Source organism: Maniola jurtina, chromosome 6, assembly GCF_905333055.1.
Source record: "Maniola jurtina chromosome 6, ilManJurt1.1, whole genome shotgun sequence".
Lineage (NCBI taxonomy): Eukaryota > Metazoa > Arthropoda > Insecta > Lepidoptera > Nymphalidae > Maniola > Maniola jurtina.
The window spans coordinates 12,041,849-12,062,110 of record NC_060034.1 but is presented as its reverse complement, the minus strand read 5'-3'; the positions used below and the strand labels follow the sequence as shown (position 1 = coordinate 12,062,110).

At 37.1% G+C, this 20,262-nt stretch overlaps 2 protein-coding genes and 1 long non-coding RNA gene across 5 annotated transcripts in view; 2 read left to right on the top strand and 1 right to left on the bottom strand.

Annotated features, from left to right (window-relative positions):
• Positions 1–269: 269 nt before the first annotated feature.
• LOC123866419 (TBC domain-containing protein kinase-like protein) lies at positions 270–12,075 on the top strand. 2 transcript variants are annotated; one of them, XM_045907978.1, is made up of 14 exons: positions 270–725; positions 1,202–1,454; positions 2,056–2,272; positions 2,553–2,815; positions 4,218–4,461; positions 4,946–5,107; positions 5,676–5,853; positions 6,209–6,415; positions 6,910–7,097; positions 7,988–8,071; positions 9,433–9,557; positions 10,185–10,356; positions 11,359–11,365; positions 11,637–12,075. In XM_045907978.1, exons 1-14 carry the CDS (start codon positions 533–535, stop codon positions 11,690–11,692), a joined length of 2,349 nt encoding a protein of 782 aa, XP_045763934.1. In that variant the 5' UTR covers positions 270–532; the 3' UTR covers positions 11,693–12,075. The 2 variants fall into 2 exon arrangements, with proteins under 2 accessions (XP_045763934.1, XP_045763933.1); XM_045907977.1 differs by having other exon boundaries at positions 11,359–12,075.
• LOC123866458 lies at positions 6,422–18,434 on the bottom strand. The gene is made up of 3 exons (XR_006796199.1): positions 18,424–18,434; positions 7,349–7,355; positions 6,422–6,486 (listed from the first exon to the last, which is right to left on the bottom strand). It is a non-coding gene; the product is annotated as an uncharacterized LOC123866458 (long non-coding RNA).
• The window catches only part of LOC123866435 (cyclic AMP response element-binding protein A), a 126,570-nt gene continuing 119,034 nt past the window's right edge, over positions 12,727–20,262 (top strand). For both annotated transcript variants that reach the window (XM_045908005.1, XM_045908004.1), the window contains exon 1: positions 12,727–13,118. In XM_045908005.1, coding sequence (XP_045763961.1) covers positions 13,056–13,118 — 63 coding nt within the window. In that variant the 5' untranslated portion in view covers positions 12,727–13,055. The remainder of the gene's footprint in view (positions 13,119–20,262) is intronic.

Below are 20,262 nucleotides of genomic sequence, written 5' to 3'. Positions count from 1 at the left end.
AGAATGGCTTGAATATTAAAAATAAAAATGGTGAATTTCAGTTTTTTTACTTAGCAACACCACGTACAAGGGGACAGTGTGACACTCAACAAGATGGCGGCGTTAGTACCGATTTTAGCCACGCGCCAAAAGATCCTTGTGGCCTTGAACCATAAATTCTGTCAATCACAACCATTGCAATGGTATTTTATTAATGAATATGAATATGACACTGATAGCCATGATGACAGCTGACATCACATGACATATTTTATGACAGATCACAGAAGACAACTGCAGTAAAATAGTTGAAAAATGTTTACCTTTTTGAAGAATTTCGTGATTTCGTGTTTTCGAAAAATATAGTAAATAAACGGGTCTTAATAACCTTTGGGAACATAATTAATGATAATTTATCCAAGGGGTTTTACATTTTGTATGTACATTTAAGGATTTATTTATTACTCTTAATTAGGTAATTACTCGTAATTTTGAACATTTGGCTGTACAAGTTTCCGCCCCTATCTCATAATAGCGATAAAATCTGGATAAAATGAATGAAGACGAGAACTATAAGTTTGCAGCATGCACTTTCTTTGCAAAGAATCATCCAGGGGAAACCTGTGGGAGCAACGGACTGCCTTTAACCCCAAGTTCAGTAACCATACTTGGAAGGTCCCAGCGATTGTTGACGATTGAACATCCTAATCTTTGTACATATCTGGATATTATTAGAGGGAAACATGGTAAGTTATTGAAGTAAAAATAATTTTGCTGGGCCAACCGACGTAACTTTCATCAGGCATCTTGTTTGAATGGACTCATGGCAGAGTTAATTCGCACATTGCCACTGTTTGACAATATTTTTGCCGCTGCTGAGGTATGGTTGTGGACTGTGGAACATTTAAAAGGACCCTGAAGGCTAAGTGAAATAGTTATGTCACGAAAAATCATTTTGCAAATCTAGGTGTACCTAGGTACACACATTTAAAAACTTTTTGATAAAACTTTATATCAAAAAGTTATATCTGTGAAAATTGGTATCTGGGCTTTTGGTTAAAAATAAAGAATTGCGTTTTTCAGTATTTTTGAAAATTCCACACCTACATCATCTAAAAATTCCATTAGAGCAAAGCTGAAATGGGACAGTTAGTCTGTTATTATAAAAAGGTCTTTAGATATTTCCTCTCAATTAAAAGTAATCAAATTTTCTTATTTTCAGAAAGAATCATAGTAGTGGCTGAGGTATTAGGAAAGTCCCTATCAGAGTACATATCCAAATTCTCCTTTGATGAAGTTCTCAACATAGCAGTCCAAGTAGCTCACGCCATGAAGTTTCTTCATAAAAATGACATAACACACAGAACTCTATCAGAGGATAATATACTGTTGGACAGTACAGGGAGGGTGAAGTTGTTCAACTATGGACTGTATTATATGACTAATGGGGGAAATGAGGTGCCATTCCCACTTGGGTGAGTGTCACTCTTCACTTCTTTTATATTAAACTTCCACAATTTATCCTAGGATTTATCCCTGTGTCATATAACTCATTTTTTAATCCCTGAAGATACTGACTTTTTTCACTCTATATGTCTTTCTTATGATAAAATAACCAAGACCAATAGGTGAGCACGCTCTCTGAGTCACAAAAGAAATGCAAAGATCAACATCAGACAAAAGTTTGTGACTATGGAGCCCACTTCTTGTATCTGAATAAAAAAACTGGCCAAGTGTGAGGTCGCTCACACGAAGGGTTCCATGTCATCTTAAAAGATATATGTACCTAACATTTTTATGTAGAACACTGCAAGTTAATGTGATTTAGTAAGTAAATTTTTTATGAGCACATTTTTAATTTTTTTATGATGTACCCACAAATTCACTTTTTGGATTTTTTCCTTGTGCTAAGATAACCTCTCATGATTCTAGGACAATGGGAAGTGCTCTATAAGTTTTCCTGAGAGACGAACAGATAGACACTCAAAGTGATCCTATAATCCTTTTCCTTTTGAGGTATGGAGCCCTAAAAACAAAAATCTTAGCCTTAACTTTTTTCTATTGAATGTTTCCCAGGCTACCTCGATATTTAAGTCCAGAAACAATCCTAAATGGAGGTGGTCCAGCAGCTGATATATGGGCTTTCGGTATAATTCTTCTTGAAATGTGTATTGGAAAGCTGTGGAGCAGCTTGAAACCTGGCCCCATATTAAGAAGGATACTGACTCTGGTGCATGCTAACAACCCAGCTGAAAGGATAGCTAGAGAACATGACTGTTATGAAGAATATAAGGTAAGAAAACCTCTGGTTAGCAAATAAATAAAAATTCTTAACATTATCATGAGGATCCCATACCTCAAAATTATATCCCATATATCCCGTACCTCAAAAACCAAAAAAGACAATATGGCGGCTGTACTGCGCCATTGTCGAATGTGTTTATTTAGCAGGGTAGTCGTGTTTTTAATTATTTATCGGATTAAAGAAAAAGAGATGTGCGATAGAGATATACATTTGTATTGTTGACTTTACTTAATTATGCATACAATGTACAGATACAAATTTCTTTCAGAAAGTTCCCGAAAATATCAGAAATGTTATAGAAAAATGCTTAAAAATATATCCAAGTGAGAGAACAACATTTGCAGAACTTTTTGAAGAGTTATCACAAATGAGTAGTCAAACACCTTTAGAAATTAAGAAGCCTCGTGGCTTAATGGGATGTAAGCTGCAGTATCTTTATTACTGGTGGCAGTTAACAGGAGGGGATATACAGGCTGAGTTGAAAAAGAATGGACTGATTAAAAATAGTCCCCCCATATTGTCTATGCCTATGTAAGTATGTAAAGCCCGACCAAAAAAATAAAATACCTCTCCATATTGCGAAAAACCCGTGGAACTAATTTATACAATACCATAATATTATACTTAGTGACCATAGACCATAGAAAAATAAAATACCTCGCCATATTGCGAAAAACCAGTGGAACTAATTTATACAATACCATACTGCCGTCCTAACAAAGAGTGCAATAAGTCGAGTTTTTGGGCAAATTGACTTAAGACCATATCCGTAATCAGGAAAATGAGCTCTACATTTTCGCCTTAGACGTCTTTTTTGTATCTTCAGTAGTTTCGGTTCTGTTGGTTATCAAAACTGCAATATGTAATACTAGCGACCCGCCCCGGCTTCGCACGGGTGGACATTTATTTTTTAAGCTCTCTGAACCCCTGCGGTTTCGCCGTGCGAGTCCTGCGACACCATCATTCATTTTAATACCAATTACAATTTTAAATTCGTAATATCTTTTGAATGGATTGTCCGATTGGAATAAAATAAAAAGTAATTTATAGCTATTGAAACAATCTTGCTCAATAAATAGTTTATTTGGATAAGGATTAGTATTTGACGATAATATGATCAATAAACATAGGCTAATAATTTTAATTACTTTTATTCTATGGAAAAGTGGTTATAATGGCTAAAATATAAATGTTTGGTTTATACTATCGCGGACTTTTTTGTAGGCATTATTGAGTTCTACAACTTTTTTATAGAAGTCAACCATACATCTCTAACCATTTAAGCAGCGTTCGCGAGAATCGTTAACGTACGGCAGTTTTTTCGACGCCTTACTCCACAATTTTCACTACCACGAAAAATCCTATCTATTTTCCGGGATAAAATATAGCTTATACGGATTCGGAAGAATCCCTCTAAGTAATGGTGAAAGAAATTTTGAAATCGGTCTAGTAGTTTTTGAGCCTATTCAATACAAACATACAAAAATACAAAGGTTTCCTCTTTATAATATTAGTATGGATTACGATTTGTAAGTAGCTAATCATAACCGCGAATATCTCGAAAGTAGTCGAAACCTAGTTATTGCTCTCTTCGTTAGGACGGCAGAATAGTATTATACTTAGTGACCATAGACCATGATTTACTAGTTGCACCCCTTGAGCAAGTATTTTATATGACCAGACGGTCATAATATATCATACACGTAATAATTGTTTTACTTGTCTCCACAAAAGTGGGTTTACAGTGTAACCCATTTTTGCACAATCTCAACAAAAAAAACTTCATTAACTTTATTTGAGCAGGTATTTTTGAATTAACTTTTTGCACTAGTTACAATTAATGTAGTTTTTAATTTTTTTAAACAGTTTACAAACAAATAACATTTCATTTCTGCTTGAAATTCTACATGCAAAACCAATTAATTTGTTATAGAGCAATCCTTTTAGATGGATGTACCATTGGTGGAAAGACAGGTGCATTATTCGACCGTCGAATAGCTAAATACAGTTTGGATTTACTGAAGAATCGCCTCAGCCACATCCCACCGCAGGACTTCTACCCGTTAATGCATGAGAGGAAAAGAGATTATGATGCAGTTGCTTTACCAAAGATTATTAGGGAAAGGGATACGGAGTACCAGTTTTATAGATTACTGTGGTTCGAAAGACTTTTGCATGTAAGTAGGCAATGAAATATTTGTTTAAGAATTTGCAGTTTATTTTTCTTTTGCATAAAAATATGTAAATAGAAAAAGATGGGTATAAAGTAAAATTATCAGCTTCTTATCAGACTTTGGGGTGAATAGATGAAACAAACTAATGCATTGATGAAACTAACCTCATGCCTGCTTGGGCACCGCGCAATTTTACTTATGGAGATCGCATTTTTACTTATGGCTTAGATGATCAAAAGAGGTAGTCTTTGGTGTGGTAAGATAGGATCTATGTGATCAAATCAAAGGACTGGAATCTCCTACGGAGATCCGTAGGAGAACCAGAGTAACAAAGTCAGGGCATATGGTTCGAAAAATCGATAGACATTGGGATCCCAAGGTGTTGGAATGGCGACCTCGCACGCACCGGAAAGCGTAGCATTGGATGATCCTCTCACCAGGTGGATGGATGATAGGGAGCCTTTGCCTTATGACTTTTTTTATCCAGGGCTACCCATATACAGCGCAGTACATAAGAGCAGAAGCGGAGATCGACATTCCCCCTCTAGTGAGGGGGGAGGTGTGGGCTGCTTTGCTGGGCGTAGTGGGGGACATAGAGGACCAATACGAGAGGATTGACAAGGAGACTCCCACGCCTACGGATAGACAGGTATTTTTGTATTTAACAACCACTACTGTTAATAAAAATACCTACTATTACGGATGAACAGGCATTTCTTGTTCTTATTAACAACTCAAACTAAATTGATTCTTAGCTTAGTAGATTTAGCATAACAGGCGCGCCCAAGCGAGCCGCACGCCTTTCGTGTTTTGTTTTCAGTATACCAATTTCAGCGACATGACAAAGTACCTATATAAAGCTGAATTAAAGACTTCTTAGTCTTTAGTCTTCTTAGCATGGAGTGGAATGCAGCAAAATTTCTCTTCTTAGAGAAACATTGCTGCATTCCACTCACGCTTATACCTCACTCTACTGTTTGCTCAGGCCCTAAAACCTTTCCTGAAACCAATATCGTCAAATCCGCCATATTGAATTTGTCATGACGTCACATATGTAAAGATAAAAAAGTGTCAGTGACATCTTATTTGTCAAATCTAAAGAATACTTTTGCAAGTAGGAGGGGACCAATGAACCAACATCCACATACACACACACTGCCCTACAACATTTCATAGTCGGATGAATATGACATGATTGATCAGATATTTTCGTGCAGATTGATGTGGACATACCGCGTTGTCACCAATACTGCTGGTTGCTATGCGGCTCAGCGGGACACAAAACCCTCAAGAGGTTACTAAAAGCCTGGTTGCTGACGAACCCACAGTACGTATACTGGCAAGGATTGGACTCCTTGACGGCTCCGTTTTTGTATCTCAATTTTTGTAATGAAGGTAAGTCGTTTTGAACACGCAGATTTTTGAAGCGAAGCGATATGTCTCTAAGCTATTGACGCTCATCAATATTCAATATTAATTGAGTGACAAACGTTTTTTTGCAAACCAATATCAGGCGATGCAGTGATATAGAGATATAGGCATAAATCAATGCATGTTTTTTACCATGATGTTCTCAAAAACTTCATTCTAAGATATTAGTATATAAAATCAAACGCCAAATACTCGATTTGTTATAGACAGGCACCGTCATGTCGAAAAATTGTAGAAATTATGTGTCTCACTATTGTATATTTCATATAACTCGGGGTTGAAACATTTTTTAAAGCGCCATTTGTTCATCTTTTCTCAGCACGCGCCTTCGCCTGTCTCTCAGCGTTCGTACCTAAGTTCCTGCATAAGTTCTTCCTAAAGGACAACAGTGCAGTAATCAAGGAGTACCTAGCCAAGTTCTGGCAAATGACCGCCTTCCACGAACCGGAGCTAGCTACGCATTTACACGAAATCAACTTTGTACCTGAACTGTTCGCTATACCATGGTTCCTAACGATGTTTTCCCGTAAGTATAGTGCGCGCAAAACAAGCAGTCCAATATGAAGTTGAAACATGGCGAAGTGTGCAGGTCATAGACTAAACATTAAATACACAAATTCAGATTGGACTATTTGTTTTGTGTGTATAGATTTTTGGGGGCCAACAGACAAAACTTTAATTTCAAAAAACACCTATATAGGAAGTGTACTTAAACGGGACATTACTAAGCTTCCGCTGTCCGTCCGTCCGTCTGTCTCTCAGTGGGCTCTCTCTCGTTCTTCTCAGTATCTCGAGAACTGTAATAGGTAAAGAGTTGAAATTTTAACAGAGTGAGTATTTCTATTGCCGCTATAACATAATAAAAGTTTCAAAATGGTATTCATGAAAATTAAAAAAATTGAAAAGTGTTATTCCTTGTATTTTATTACTCTTGGTACGGAACCATTCGTGTACCACTCCGATTCGCACTTGGCCGATTTATTAACTTAGCTTTCATAACTTGCGTAAAATTTTTTTTAGATGTATTTCCCCTACATAAAATCGTCCATCTATGGGACGCGCTTCTAGTGGAAGGAACGTCTTTACCTCTTTTCATGGGAGTTGGTATCCTTCGGCAATTGAGAGTTACCCTTCTGGAGTCTGGATTCAATGAGTGCATTTTACTGTTTTCCGATTTACCCGAGATTGATATTGGAGAGTGTGTCAAGGTAAGATGTTTACCTGCCATTTATATGGCATAACGTTTTTCGAAATATATTAACTAAAGCCAGCGTAAACCGAGCTCACAGTAGTGACAAGAAGGGAGTTTTTAGTTAATTCTTAATAATTAATTCTTAATTATTAAGAAGTTAATCTCCAGTATTTCGAAGTAAGGGTTCTAAAAACTAACTGCACGCCTGTTTTTAGATAGAAACATAATAACTAAGTACTTCCGTTCTTTAGGTCGACAGGTCGACACTTAATGGCTTGTAAACGTAAACTATTTTACTATTTCACGGCACGCATTCTCTTGGAATTGAATTAACATGTTAATATTAGATGCGTCTGGCTTGAGAAGTTGAGACTCATAATTATATACTCGTGGTTGACGACCGTGAAAACTAAATGCACAATCACTCTGTACTTGCTCGAAGAAGCGTAAGAAACATTTTTCTAAGACCTGAGAAAAAATCTTCTGGTATAAACCTTAATTTATTGGAGACAACCAATAATTAATTTTTAAATTCTGACACAAGTTAGACTGCGATCTCACCTGATGGTGAGTGATGATGCAGTCTATGATGGAAGCGGGCTAACTTAGAAGGGATATGGCAGTTCAATTACAGCTATACCTCTGGTCGGTTTCTACATGGTATCGTACCGGAACGCTTGGTGAAACGGCATTGCCGGTAGAGTGCTAACTAGCCACGGCCGAAGCCTCCCACAAACTAGACCGGAGACAGTTTAGAAAATATAAATTGCCCCTGCCCAGAATCTAACCCGACACCTCCTACTTAAAAGACCACAGCGCTCATCAGGTCAGGCGCCAGGGAGGTCAAAAAATTATATTAAGGTATCTATTATTATCTATTTAATAATTAAAAGTCTTTTTACATAGGACTCGATTGAAATGTGTCGGATTTCGCCTCGAAGTATAAGCTACAGAAGATTTACAAATGAACCAGAAATAAAGGATCCAATGGTAAGTTTCGATAAAAATTCAGAGACCAGACCAGAGACAAGAAATTATAAATTCCCAAAAGGCAGCTGCTAGGAATCTAGGATTAAAAATAATAACTGTTTAAATTTCGACTTTACAACTCTTATAGTTTTTAGGGTTCCGTACCCGAAGGGTGCCGACAAGCCTATTACTAAGCTTCCGCTGTCCGTCCGTCTGTCTGTCAGCGGAATGTATCTCGTGAACCGTAATATGAGTAGGTAGACAGTTGAAAGTTTTACATAACGTGTATTTCTATTTCCGCTAAAACAGCAAATGATAAGAATCAAAATGAAAATGATGAAATTTAAAAAAAAATTAAAAAGTGTTTTTTTCTTGTACGTCCCCTTACGGTACGGTACGGTGTAGGGTGGTACGGAACCCTTCGTCTGCGGGTCGGACTCGCATTTGGCCGTTTTTTTAATACCTGTAACATATAGACAAGTGAATGGACTTGAATAAAAGGGTTTCTTGTTTTATCACGGAATTTTATAAATAAATCAAGTACCGTGTAAATTCAACTTTATTTCTTTAAAAGCATTATCCAATAATACCAATTTCCTAAAGAGATATGTTTATTGCATTATAATATTCGAACCATAAAGAGCCAAGCCAACTAAATACTAATAAACTGTAATAGTCCCTCAATTAAACCTGTCCATTGTCCAATCATCATTACATTAAATAACAAGTACTTAACATATTCACAGTATTGTTTCCAACTAACGAGTTATGACACATACATTAACTTATTATTATCAGTCTAAAGAGAGTAGGTATAAATAATCAGTTTAAGCCATATCCTATACCTACTTAATATTATTATATCTAAACGTGTGTCTGTCAGTTTGCTAGCTTTTAACCGATTTTGACGTTTGGTACAAAGATAGCTTGTACACTGGAAACTTTTTTTTTTCTATTGTATCGAGTGGGATGTCAAATGAAAGAGGAAAAAATTCTGAGTTCATAAATATAAATAATATAGCAATGTTAAAATACACCGAGCGATAGAAAAACTATTTTACTATTTATCGCTATCTATCGACAGTTCGCGGGTAGTAGTCGGGTGTTAATGCTGTTTAGTTTTTAACCCCCATCCCAAAAAGAGGGGTGTTATGAGTTTGACGTGTGTATCTGTCTGTGGTATCTTTTTTTTTTGTTTGAAAGGTGGCTTGATCGAGAGTGTTCTTAGTTAGAATTCAAGAAAATCGGTTCAGCTGTTTGAAAGTTATCAGCTCTTTTCTAGTTACTGTAACCTTCACTTGTCGGGGGTGTTATAAATTTTTAATTTACACTTGTATTCTTTTTACCTGACAACATTTGTATTGTAACTATTCTTTCTCCAGGATATCGTCGAGGTCCCTATGGAAGTGCTACTGACTGAGATCTGTCCTCACCTCAGTTTGTCAGATTTCTTCTCGCTGGTATGTCAAGACAAATGCTGTGTCGTCGACATCAGATCGAATTTGTTGTAAGTGAATGCATAACTCAACATATTATACAAAACACTGCCCATGTTTTAAATGCGAAAGCGATTTGTTTATTGGTTGGTTCGTTTGTCCTTCAATCATGCCACAATAGAGCAATGACGAACTGACTTAATTTTTTACATGGATATAGTTGAAAACCTGGAGAGTGACATAGGCAAGTTTTTATCCCGGAAAATCAAAGAGATTTTTGAAAATCTAAATCTATCATCTGCCGTATGCAGTTATAAATAACGTCAATCGGTTTTTTTTCAGTGCGCAACAAAATAACACCTAGCGATTTCCAAAACTACAATAATAGAAATTGCTCGATAGTTTCATACAGCTAACGAGGTCTTTCAAATGCACACTAACGTAAATAAAATTTATAAATTTAACTTTCGAGGGTGGGTGCCCAACGAGTCACTCCTAGACTGTGACAGACAACAGCGTGACTCGTTGGGAATGCTAATGTATAACCAGGTTGCAACGAGTCACACTGTGACGCAATTGAGTGTGGGGACCCACCATATTCGAGTCGTTCAGCGATTTTCGGTGGGTGCCCAACAAGTCACACTGTGACACGATTAAGTGTGACTCTTTGGGAACCCACCCAATTTTCCCTTGCACAGATACGAGAAGAGTTGCATAGACGGCAGTATCAACGTACCGTACAGCGGGGTGCATCTTGGGCAGCACGAGCTAAGGTCTCTCGGTCTGCAGCCGTACAAGACCCTGACTGAGGCGATCAAGGCGAAGAAAGTCATAGTGGTCACCTCCGCTGAGGACGAGACGGCGCAATTAGTGAGTTGATTCTGTCTTTAACCAATTTCCATCAACATCATCATTATCAAGCAACTAGATGATGCCCGCGACTTCGTCCGCGTGGATATAGGTTTTTTGAAATCCCGTGGGAACTCTTTGATTTTCCGGGATAAAATGTAGCCTATGTGCTAATCCAGGATATTATCTATCTCCATTCCAAATTTCAGCCAAATCCGTCCAGTAGTTTTTGCGTGAAGGAGTAACAAACATACACACACACACGCACACACACACATACAAACTTTCGCCTTTATAATATTAGTGTGATTAGTGTGAAGTGTGATTAGTGTGAAGTGTGATATTAGTGTGATAGACATCCACTGCTGGACATGGGTCTCTTATGGGAACTTCCACACACTACGGTCTTGCGCTGGTGGAATTCAGCGGCTGCCTACATCCAGCAGCTCCATGCGATTCTTTTGTCTATCTGTCTCGACTGTCCACTCAGAGGAGAGTCTTCCAACGCTGCGCTTTCCGGTGCGAACTTCAAAAAAGTTTACTAGTGATAATAAAATCGTAATATCTGCCACAACTTTAGAGCTCGTTCACACAGGCTGCGTAAGCGTAGACGTAGCGCGTACCATTGCTTTGTAATGTATGGAACTGTATGAAACATGGCATACCGCTTACGAGGCGTGAACGTTCACGTACACGTAATGCGTGCAGTTCTGTCTACGGGTTCACGCCACTACGCACGTGTACATGCTGCATACGCAATTGGTGTGAATCGGCCTTTAAGTTTGAGCACAGGTCACAACAGTTGGTTACCTTACTTCGACGTCACTGGCAGGCGTCAACTGTCATCTACATTTGACGCTATGAAACGGTTATTTTTCTTTGATTTCACGTCACTCATAGCCTAATATTTGTCAGATCGTTGATTCAGGATCAAGGCGAGAGTTTCCTCACTCTAGTTCACTCTGGTCAGACTTTGAGGTTGAACTTAAGTGTTTTGTTTTAATATAACTTTTTTTTCTGCAGTTCAGTGAATACTTGGTGAAGTGCGGCGCGGCGCGCGTGTGCGTGCTGCACGGCGGCGTGTCCGCGCTGCACGCGCACGTTCCCTCACTCTTCACTGTGCCTCCCAAGAAGAACGGGCAGAAATAACCTCCCCTGCCCTATGCTTGTATGTCGTACTACGAAGTGACTAGTGAGGCGCGACGGTGTGGTCTGTGCCGCCGCGCCGCGATATATCGCGTAAAGTGAAGTGAGGCGCGACCGTAGGATATCTATCCGGCCGCGTGGTTGGTTCGTCAATCAATACCTGGTGAAGTGCGGTGCGGCGCGCGAATTTGTGCTGCAGAGCGATTCATAGATTCTCGACGTTGCGTTCAATTCATAATTTGTTTGAAATTATTGGAGACTGAATATTATTTTCTGGGTTTTTGCCGTTTTGTATAGTAATTAAATATGGCAACTGATTTTGAATGAGATGATGTTGTTGAAAAATATTAAGTACCAAATCTAAAATATTAATTAGGTACTAGGAATAATAAGTAATAAGATTACTGTCATGTTAGATAAAGAAACAATTTTTTTTATTAACTTAAGCATTTATTTAGTTTATTGTATGTATATAGAAATACCTATATCCTATTATATCTTGCTCATTGTAAGTATGTACTTCAAGGAAGAGAAAGTAAGATCTGTTAAGTGCAATTTTATAATCAAAATAAAGTTCGTTAAAAACGAAGGTGATTTATTGTTTTTTTGCAATCAATGTATGTACCTATACTTGACTAAGTTTAGAATAAGAATTTTTACTCAAATTACTTGAACTTAGCTAAGAGCCATAATTTATGACCTACTCTGGAATCGAACCCGGCATTTTTTGAGGATAGTGCTAGGGAATCTCGGCAGCAGAAAAACTCAGCGAAACCCGTAAGCGACGTGCTTTACGAGTACTTGGTGCTTAAGACATTCTGTAATTTTGCTCCTAACTTGTATGATATACTTACCTACCTATTATGTTTTCATTTTTGTTGCCGGCCTTTCGGGAATTTGATGTTCCGTCCCTTGAATGGCCCCAATGCACCTACCTACATTACGGTTATCAAGTGTGGGTTGCCTGTGAAAGATGGCTTTGGTGATTAACCAACCCTTGCACTATTCTTATATTTTCAGTTCCCTTGTAAATTATCTCTTTCATGCAATATAGTTATTCTATTGGATTTCGCAATTGTTTTTGCCTTATCATGATAAGCTCTTATCACGTTGTTATTGAAAGAGTTAACTACACCCCCGCACCCTACTCACGGCCCTGTTTAACCCCCTATCACGTTATGAATGGAAGCTGGTGGGGTGGGGGGGCGAGCGGTTAACGGCGCGGCGCCTCTCATTCGCCGCCCGTACTCCGTCGCGTGCGTTTGTATCCACGCCCTGACGCTCTCCAAAACATTCCTCGCGTGCAGTGAGATTTCACGAAACATAATAACAGCCCGTATTTAAAAAACAAATGGGATAGTGAAACCTTATCTCTGAAAGTCCTAACTTGTGATCGATTCAGTGAGTTGTTTCGAAGAAAGTATATTTTTGATATTGACAAAGTTGTAGTGCAAGTTTACTTTACATTCCTTCCGAGTTTCGAACTTGGAAAGGTGGTACAAGCGTGACTAGCTGTGTTCAGTGAAGTTTTCCCTAGTGCTGGTCGGAGGCCGTCGAAGGAACTCGGCCCCGACATGGAGAGCTATTTCGACATCTCCAACGACCTGAAGGATGTCTGGGATGCGGACATCGACCCGGTAAGTTGACCTTGTCATCTCTTATCAGTATCACTGAGCAAAAATGTTTTGAGTCGCGCCGAAATTCGCGAATGTACCAATGGATTAAAAAGTCATAAGATCAAATCGAATTCCGATAACGGTCGATAACAGTTCGTGATTGGCACAGCGGGCGGTGCGATAGAGCTTGTTTTGAAATCCCACCGGCTTCACACTTGCATTGCAAAAGAAAATCGGTACCTAACTGCCGGGTAGGATTGGAAAAATTAATACTTCAAAACCAGTAAGTAAAGGTATGAAATCTAGCCCTACCTGCCTGAAAGAAAAATCCGAAAGTTTTTTGAACTAGGTAATTTGGGATGAAACAAAAAGATTTACATAAGTACCTATCTTCAGATATCTAGATATTACGGTAATTTCTTCTTGGAGCCACAGATGGGTAAGTACCTACTAAACAGGAGGGTAGGTAGGTACTTTCTAGTTATAATATGCCTAGTTATTGGCTGGAAACTTGGAAAGTCTTTATTTTTGTACCTGATAGGTATCTCGGTTATCTGCTTCGTCTTTTCCTTAAAGCGCTGATGGCCTAGTGGTTAAAATGTCAGCCTACTCGGTGGTCTGGCGTTCGATCCAGGTCACGCATTTTAACCTTTTCATGATCCGTGAGGAGGAGATGATGATCATGATGGCCTTCTTCTCGGGTACTTTTACTTACCTAGTATGAAAACTTGAACTATGGAACGCTTGTTTGATTTCCGCAGTTTCGTGTACTTAGAATATTTTGAAACATGCCCATTGCCAACCCTGATAAAACCTCAAGAATGCAGTACAACAGACGTAAAACCTAATTGCATTCTTGCGTTATGGTTATAAATACATCAATGTGTCTTGAACTCAAATCGTTTATCTTTCCGGCTTTGATCGTGGATCGGCAAATTGTAGATGTTCCTGTTCCTAGCACAGAATTCAGAATAGGTAAGTAATGTAGTCATAGAAGTGACTGTCACCGCGCATATGTGTAGTGAAACATCAGTGAACTGGTTCACAAGGTCGTCATTTTTATTTGATGAAATTATATTTATATTCACAGTGATTTCACACCAGGCGATTTTTAACGAAAAGTGTTTTTTTTTTTAATTTTTGCGCTTTCGATTCTGAATGCGAAAATTTGCTTTTCATCAAATGTGAAATTGTCCATCTTAGGACCTACCACGATTTTTGTTGTTATACAATTAGGTAGGTATACAATTTTGAATGTGAATGGGTAGACCCAACAATCGATGAGCAACAAAACTGCCAATTCGACCTAATGTGAACCAAATTATAGAAACAGCTATGCTAGAGATTATAATATTAAGCACCTAAGTAATAACGTTCTTTTAAGTAATTTTTCATATGAGCGAGTTGCTATTTGCGACACTTGGCAAGACACATTCAATTACGAACCTTATTTTGTATTCTGTGGTTTCTACATATCTACCTGGATAGATAAGTCGATCCTACGTCATAAAGAGCTATATCAAAGATAAAAAATGTATTATTTATTGCCTTTTTATCAAGTATCGACATCATAATGCTTTTAAAATATTAGTGCTTAAGTAGGTTTTGGATTTTATTCAGTTTTATAATATTATCATTTCTTAATGAGGTAGGTAGGTACGTACTCATTTTTGGAACATTTAATTAACAACATAACCTTGTGTTGATTAGGTCTCGACTCCCGATAGCTTAATTGCCTAAAGCTGACTGAAACCCGCCTGAAAGTCGTCATAAATACTAGATAGAATAGGTACAAAACGTCCGTCCTTTTTCTAAAAAGTGGTTTTAGAATTATCGACAAAAAACGTGGGAATTAAAAAAATATGTTTTTAAAAAATGCTTCGTATTATCAGGATAGAAAGGAAAAAGTTTTAATTCCAATTTTTTACCGACCGCCGAAGTGAATTTACCACGGGTTCGGAATGCCTTTTCGAGTTCCTGAAAAATTACTTACCTATTTGGTAATTTTGGTCACGTTTTGCACGCTAATCTGGCACCTGTAACTCGTTTTCCCTCCAATGACGTCACGTTTTGGTGATAAAAGCAAGCAATCCGCCCAAATTGGGAAGTGTTTCCATTCAGAACATTTTGTTGAGAGTTGAGCGATCACTTCATGTGGGTAGTAGCCAGGTACCTACTATACTATAGTTGCTTGCCCCAACGTTCATTTCTTATGGTAGCGTACGGTACAACGTGGTGCCGACGACCTGGTGCGTTGAACTAAGAGGCCGGGCCTGGCGATTGGCGAACGTTTTTATTAACCATATTAACATGTTCGTGGATAGTTATATTTGAAGAACTCATAACAATCAGTTTGATGATTTAAATAAAGCAGTTTCTATGTTGAGTGATGACTTAATGGGTTAACCTCTAAAGACCCGAAATGCTAATGAATGAATAAACCTGCTTCGTATAGTTATAGGTATACCTACTCCTAAAATATGAGTTCCAAAAAATACTATCTACCTAGTGAGGGTCTGTCAACGATGCGAGTCACCTTGTTGGGACCAACGATTATATTATTGACTAGCATATTATGCCCGCGATTTCGTCCGCGTGGACTACACCAAACCCATACGAAACCCCTATTTTATACCGTTAGGGGTTGAATTTTCAAAAATCCTTTGTTAGCGGATGTTTACGTCAAAACAATAATCTGCATGCCAAACAGCCCGATTTGTCCAGTAGTTTGAGCTGTGCGTTGGTAGTTACCGACTCAGTCAGTAAGCTTTTAGATTGTTCTAACTAATCATGCACTAAGTAGGTACCTACTTCTACTGCCATGGAAACATTGGCAGTTATTACACTAACAATACCGTGTCGCGGCATGCTGGGTTCGCAGGATTTCAAGAACATCCGGATATATTGCGATACTGCCCATACCATCAACATTTCCTCGATATCGCGTATCGAGGAAATTGGTAGTGTAACAGGCCCCATAAAGCTGAGTAGTCTGTCTGCATTACAATAAAAGTTAAGATTCACATAATATCCTGAACATTTTCTCCTAGTGAGTGCGGGCTATCTACTATTATTATACGTAAGTGTTAACTGTAATCTGTAGAGGGAGTCCGTTTATTGTGATGCTAATCGAATTTCCGTTCGGAGTGTCGATGCCGGTGCCACTTCTGATAATACATTTTTTATAAGCAACTAATTTGCTGCCAGATTTAAATTCGTAATAGGTACCCACTATTTTATTCATGTAGCTAAGGCATTTAGGAATATAAAAGAAGCTAATCTAAAAATTTTGAATTTAAATCTAATAACTAGGCTTATCACTTAATTATCATTATTATACAATAATTAAGTAATTAACTATTAAGCTCAATTACTTCAAAAATCGTACCTAAAGCAATAATAATAATTAATTAAAAAAAAAAAATTTTTTTTTCAATAATATTTTTAGAGGCTTTTTTTTCCTTCACTAACTGCATCTGTGAATGAATGAAATGCATTTAGTTAGATTTATGCAGTTGTTACAAGGTTATGTATAGAAACATTTCAATTTTAATCTTTATGTTCGTGAATTTCTTTACCAATATAAAAATAAATACTTAAAAGTAAGTAATTATACTTAATCACAGATAATTATACCTATATTTACTTAATAGCGCCTACTTAATTAGAAGTTTATTAAGTTACTTAGTATAAATAAGTTTTTACTTGATAAATAATAGCCATAATTCATTGGTAGATAGTTAAGTAATTTTGCGTAAATATTTTAGAATTTAGACTTATTACCGAAACTTTGTGCTGTACCTACTACTGAGATGGAACCTACTAGTTAGTTGAACCAAGAATAAGAAGATCAACTAAATGAAGCTATATGACAATATTATAATGTTTAGGGTTGTTATTGATTAGATCAAAGAGCTAAAGATCTACAATACTTATGAAAGATATTCACGTTGTTCGTGAAGATTAAACAATGGTATACAATTTATATTGCAATACATACAATATAATAATACACTGATAATAATACATGTGTTTTGGTGCTGGCTTGCGTCACTCACGATGTATCGAGACGCGAAAACATGCTGTTGATACATTTGTGGATACAAGTGCACCGAACGGTAGGTATTGTGATATTGTCGGACGGTCATAATGGCCCTCCTCTACTGAACTATATTATATTGTTAACATATTATACCTACTGACATGTGTACGTTATGTTATAATTTTGCCAGACCACGTACATAACATACCATAATTTAAATAAGACTAAGGATGAGAAAGTTGTAAGTGAATTAGACAAAATTCCGGCTAAGATACTTTATACCGATAGAATCCTTACTTACCTAATCCTATGATACATGAAAAGAAACTAACGAAACACGGTGTATGTTTATAAAAACAAAATTTCACGCTTGGTCAAAGATTGAATTATGCTAATACCTACGAATTCCGTTTTGCACAATTTTTAAACTAATTTGACAGGTCAAAATTTAAAAGGCCGCAGTAATTTTAAAAGCGCATTTAGACCTGTCATTTTGGTTTCAATTTCGTTTAGAGATTGTGTAACTACAACTGTAGGTATAAGTAACATGATAAGATTGTTCTCATTAAAAAAAAAAAAAACAAAAAAAAACTCCAAAAAAATTTCTGTAGGTATTAAGTATCTTGAAATGAAAAATGGAATAACTTAAATGACATGGATTAAATGTACTTAATAACTTAAATATTTATTGCATTACTTTCATGTAGGATCACTTGCCATTTTATGATACAGGGCCTTCTTTATCTCCGTTGTTTTATATCTTCCTTGGTCCCCTGACTTAACTAACTAGGTACCTACTCGTACATCTAAATCCGCATTAACTTTGTACATACCTGTAAACCACCACTATGTAACTATGTAGGTACCACAAAAATAATCCCTCTTACTTAATTAATTGTTAGATAAAAACATGCGCTCGTAGATATAGGTCGTCAATTAATATTATGTATTTGGATCAAAGTGTTTCCATTCACCAAATTGATTTATTTCAATATAATCAGGGTTGCTAGTTTACAACAGGTTTACTGACGGCCTTAAATTTTGACATTATAAAGTTGTGTTTTTCTTCTGTGACTGCGCTGTTGAAATACTGCATCGCTCGACCTTATATTATTAACTTTGTAAACATTAATAATATTGTTATGAGAAGGGGACAGTTGTGGTTTCAGATATTGTGTTTATATTTTTCCTAGATTTCATCGACGTGGATTTAGTTTATTTGAAGATCACACTCGCGTTCGAATTTTTCAAAATCCTTTTCTAGTTGAGGGCTCTCTCCGTCACTCGTTTCCACTCGTTTCATACAATCGTAGTTCCAATTTCATTTGAATATTAAGCAACCAAAGTCCATGAAACTTTGCAGACATATTCTAGAAACTAATATCTATGTCTGTGGTTTTCCAGATTTCTGTTAAAATATTCGGTTTCAAAGTTACGCGGTCTTAAAATTTTCATACAAATCTTGGAGCCCCTGTAATTTTAAAACTGCATATTTTTAGAATAATCTAAAACACCACAGACACAGATATTAGGGTCTAGAATATGTCTGCAAAATTTCATGGACTTTGCTTGCTTAATATTCAAATGAAATTGGAACTACGATTGTATGAAACGAGTGGAAACGAGTGACGGAGAGAGCCCTGTTAACTTCTAGACAGCGCGGGCGCGAGCGTTGAGTTTGAACTTCGTTGTAGGTATGTCAGTCAGTCAGTTTCTCCTTTTATATTACACCAATTGCCCGGACTTCTCCTGGGAACAATTTACTTTACCGAGATAAAATGTAGTCTATGTCCATCTCCGGCATGCAAGCTATCTCTGTACCAATTAGATGATGCCCATAACTTCGTCTACGTGCGTTTACGTTTTTTTTTTTTCGAAATCCAGTAGGAACTCTTTGATTTTTCGGTATTAAAAGTAGCCTATTCCCTTCCTAGGGATATAAGGTATCCGCCAGACAGACAGACACGCACACATTTATAATATTAGTATGAAGTATGGATTATATTTACTTAGATAGATTACTTAGGTAGTTTGTATCCCTCACGCGCTTTTCATTAAAATGGAAATCACCGCCCACCACTGTTGATAGTAATCCCATGGGATCAATGTCTAAAGCCGGTCTAACTTCTAAGCTCAAAAGCCCTCTTTTTTCCTCTGTATGAGATAAAGGGTCTTCTCTTTACACGAAACATATTGCATGCCTGGTTTTAACATTTCTACTGGACAACTTTTCTTCTTAAAGTAACGTTTCTGCAAAAGTTGAATTTGTACCTTGCCTACTCCAAGCTAAATAACATAAAATACGCATACATAATAAATTAATTATTAAGTGCGCAGGTTGTAAATTTTTTTTTTAAGTGCAGCTTAAATCCTTTCTCCTTTCAATGTTCCGTCAAGTGTACGTGAACCGGATTTCATACGGTTGCTCTCATTCCGTCTCATTTGAGCTTGACTGCTGCAAACGACAAAAAAACATTTTTTAACTTGGCTACCTTCCAATTTTTTTTTCTTTACTTAAACATAGTTACTTAATTGAAACTTAAGTTTTTTCAATGCTTGCTATGAAAAACAGTAATAAAGTTTTTAGCGCCGAGTGCAGTTGCCTAGAAGATACTTATTCACTCTTGCCTTGAAGGTATTCAAGTTATACACGGATAGGTACAGTTAGGAAGCGCGGACGCCGGAAGGGCGTTCCACAACTTAGCGGTATCCATCTTTAAGCACGTCTTTAATAAAAATAATAAATGGACTTTTTAAGAAACATTTGCTGTTATCCACTAAAGTTTTTAGCTGGAACACGAATTATACGAAGTTTAGTTTCAACCATAGGTACCTACTCATATACCTATGTGGCGTGGAGCACACCAATGACTGACTAATCTATTGACACAGCGTAAACCGCTGGGTTAGAAACTTAAAATTTTGACAGTAGGTAGTAGGTCCTAAAGGATTTCTAGAAATTCCACCTCTAAAGAGGTTAAATAGGCCATGAAAGTTTGTATGAAAGTGCGTCATTTTTCAAGTTCGTTCCATCCATGAAAATTGATATTTGGCCTTTGATCTTAAATGAAGAGAACAGTTTCAGGATTTTTGGAAATTCCTTTCCCCTTATCGATTTTTGAA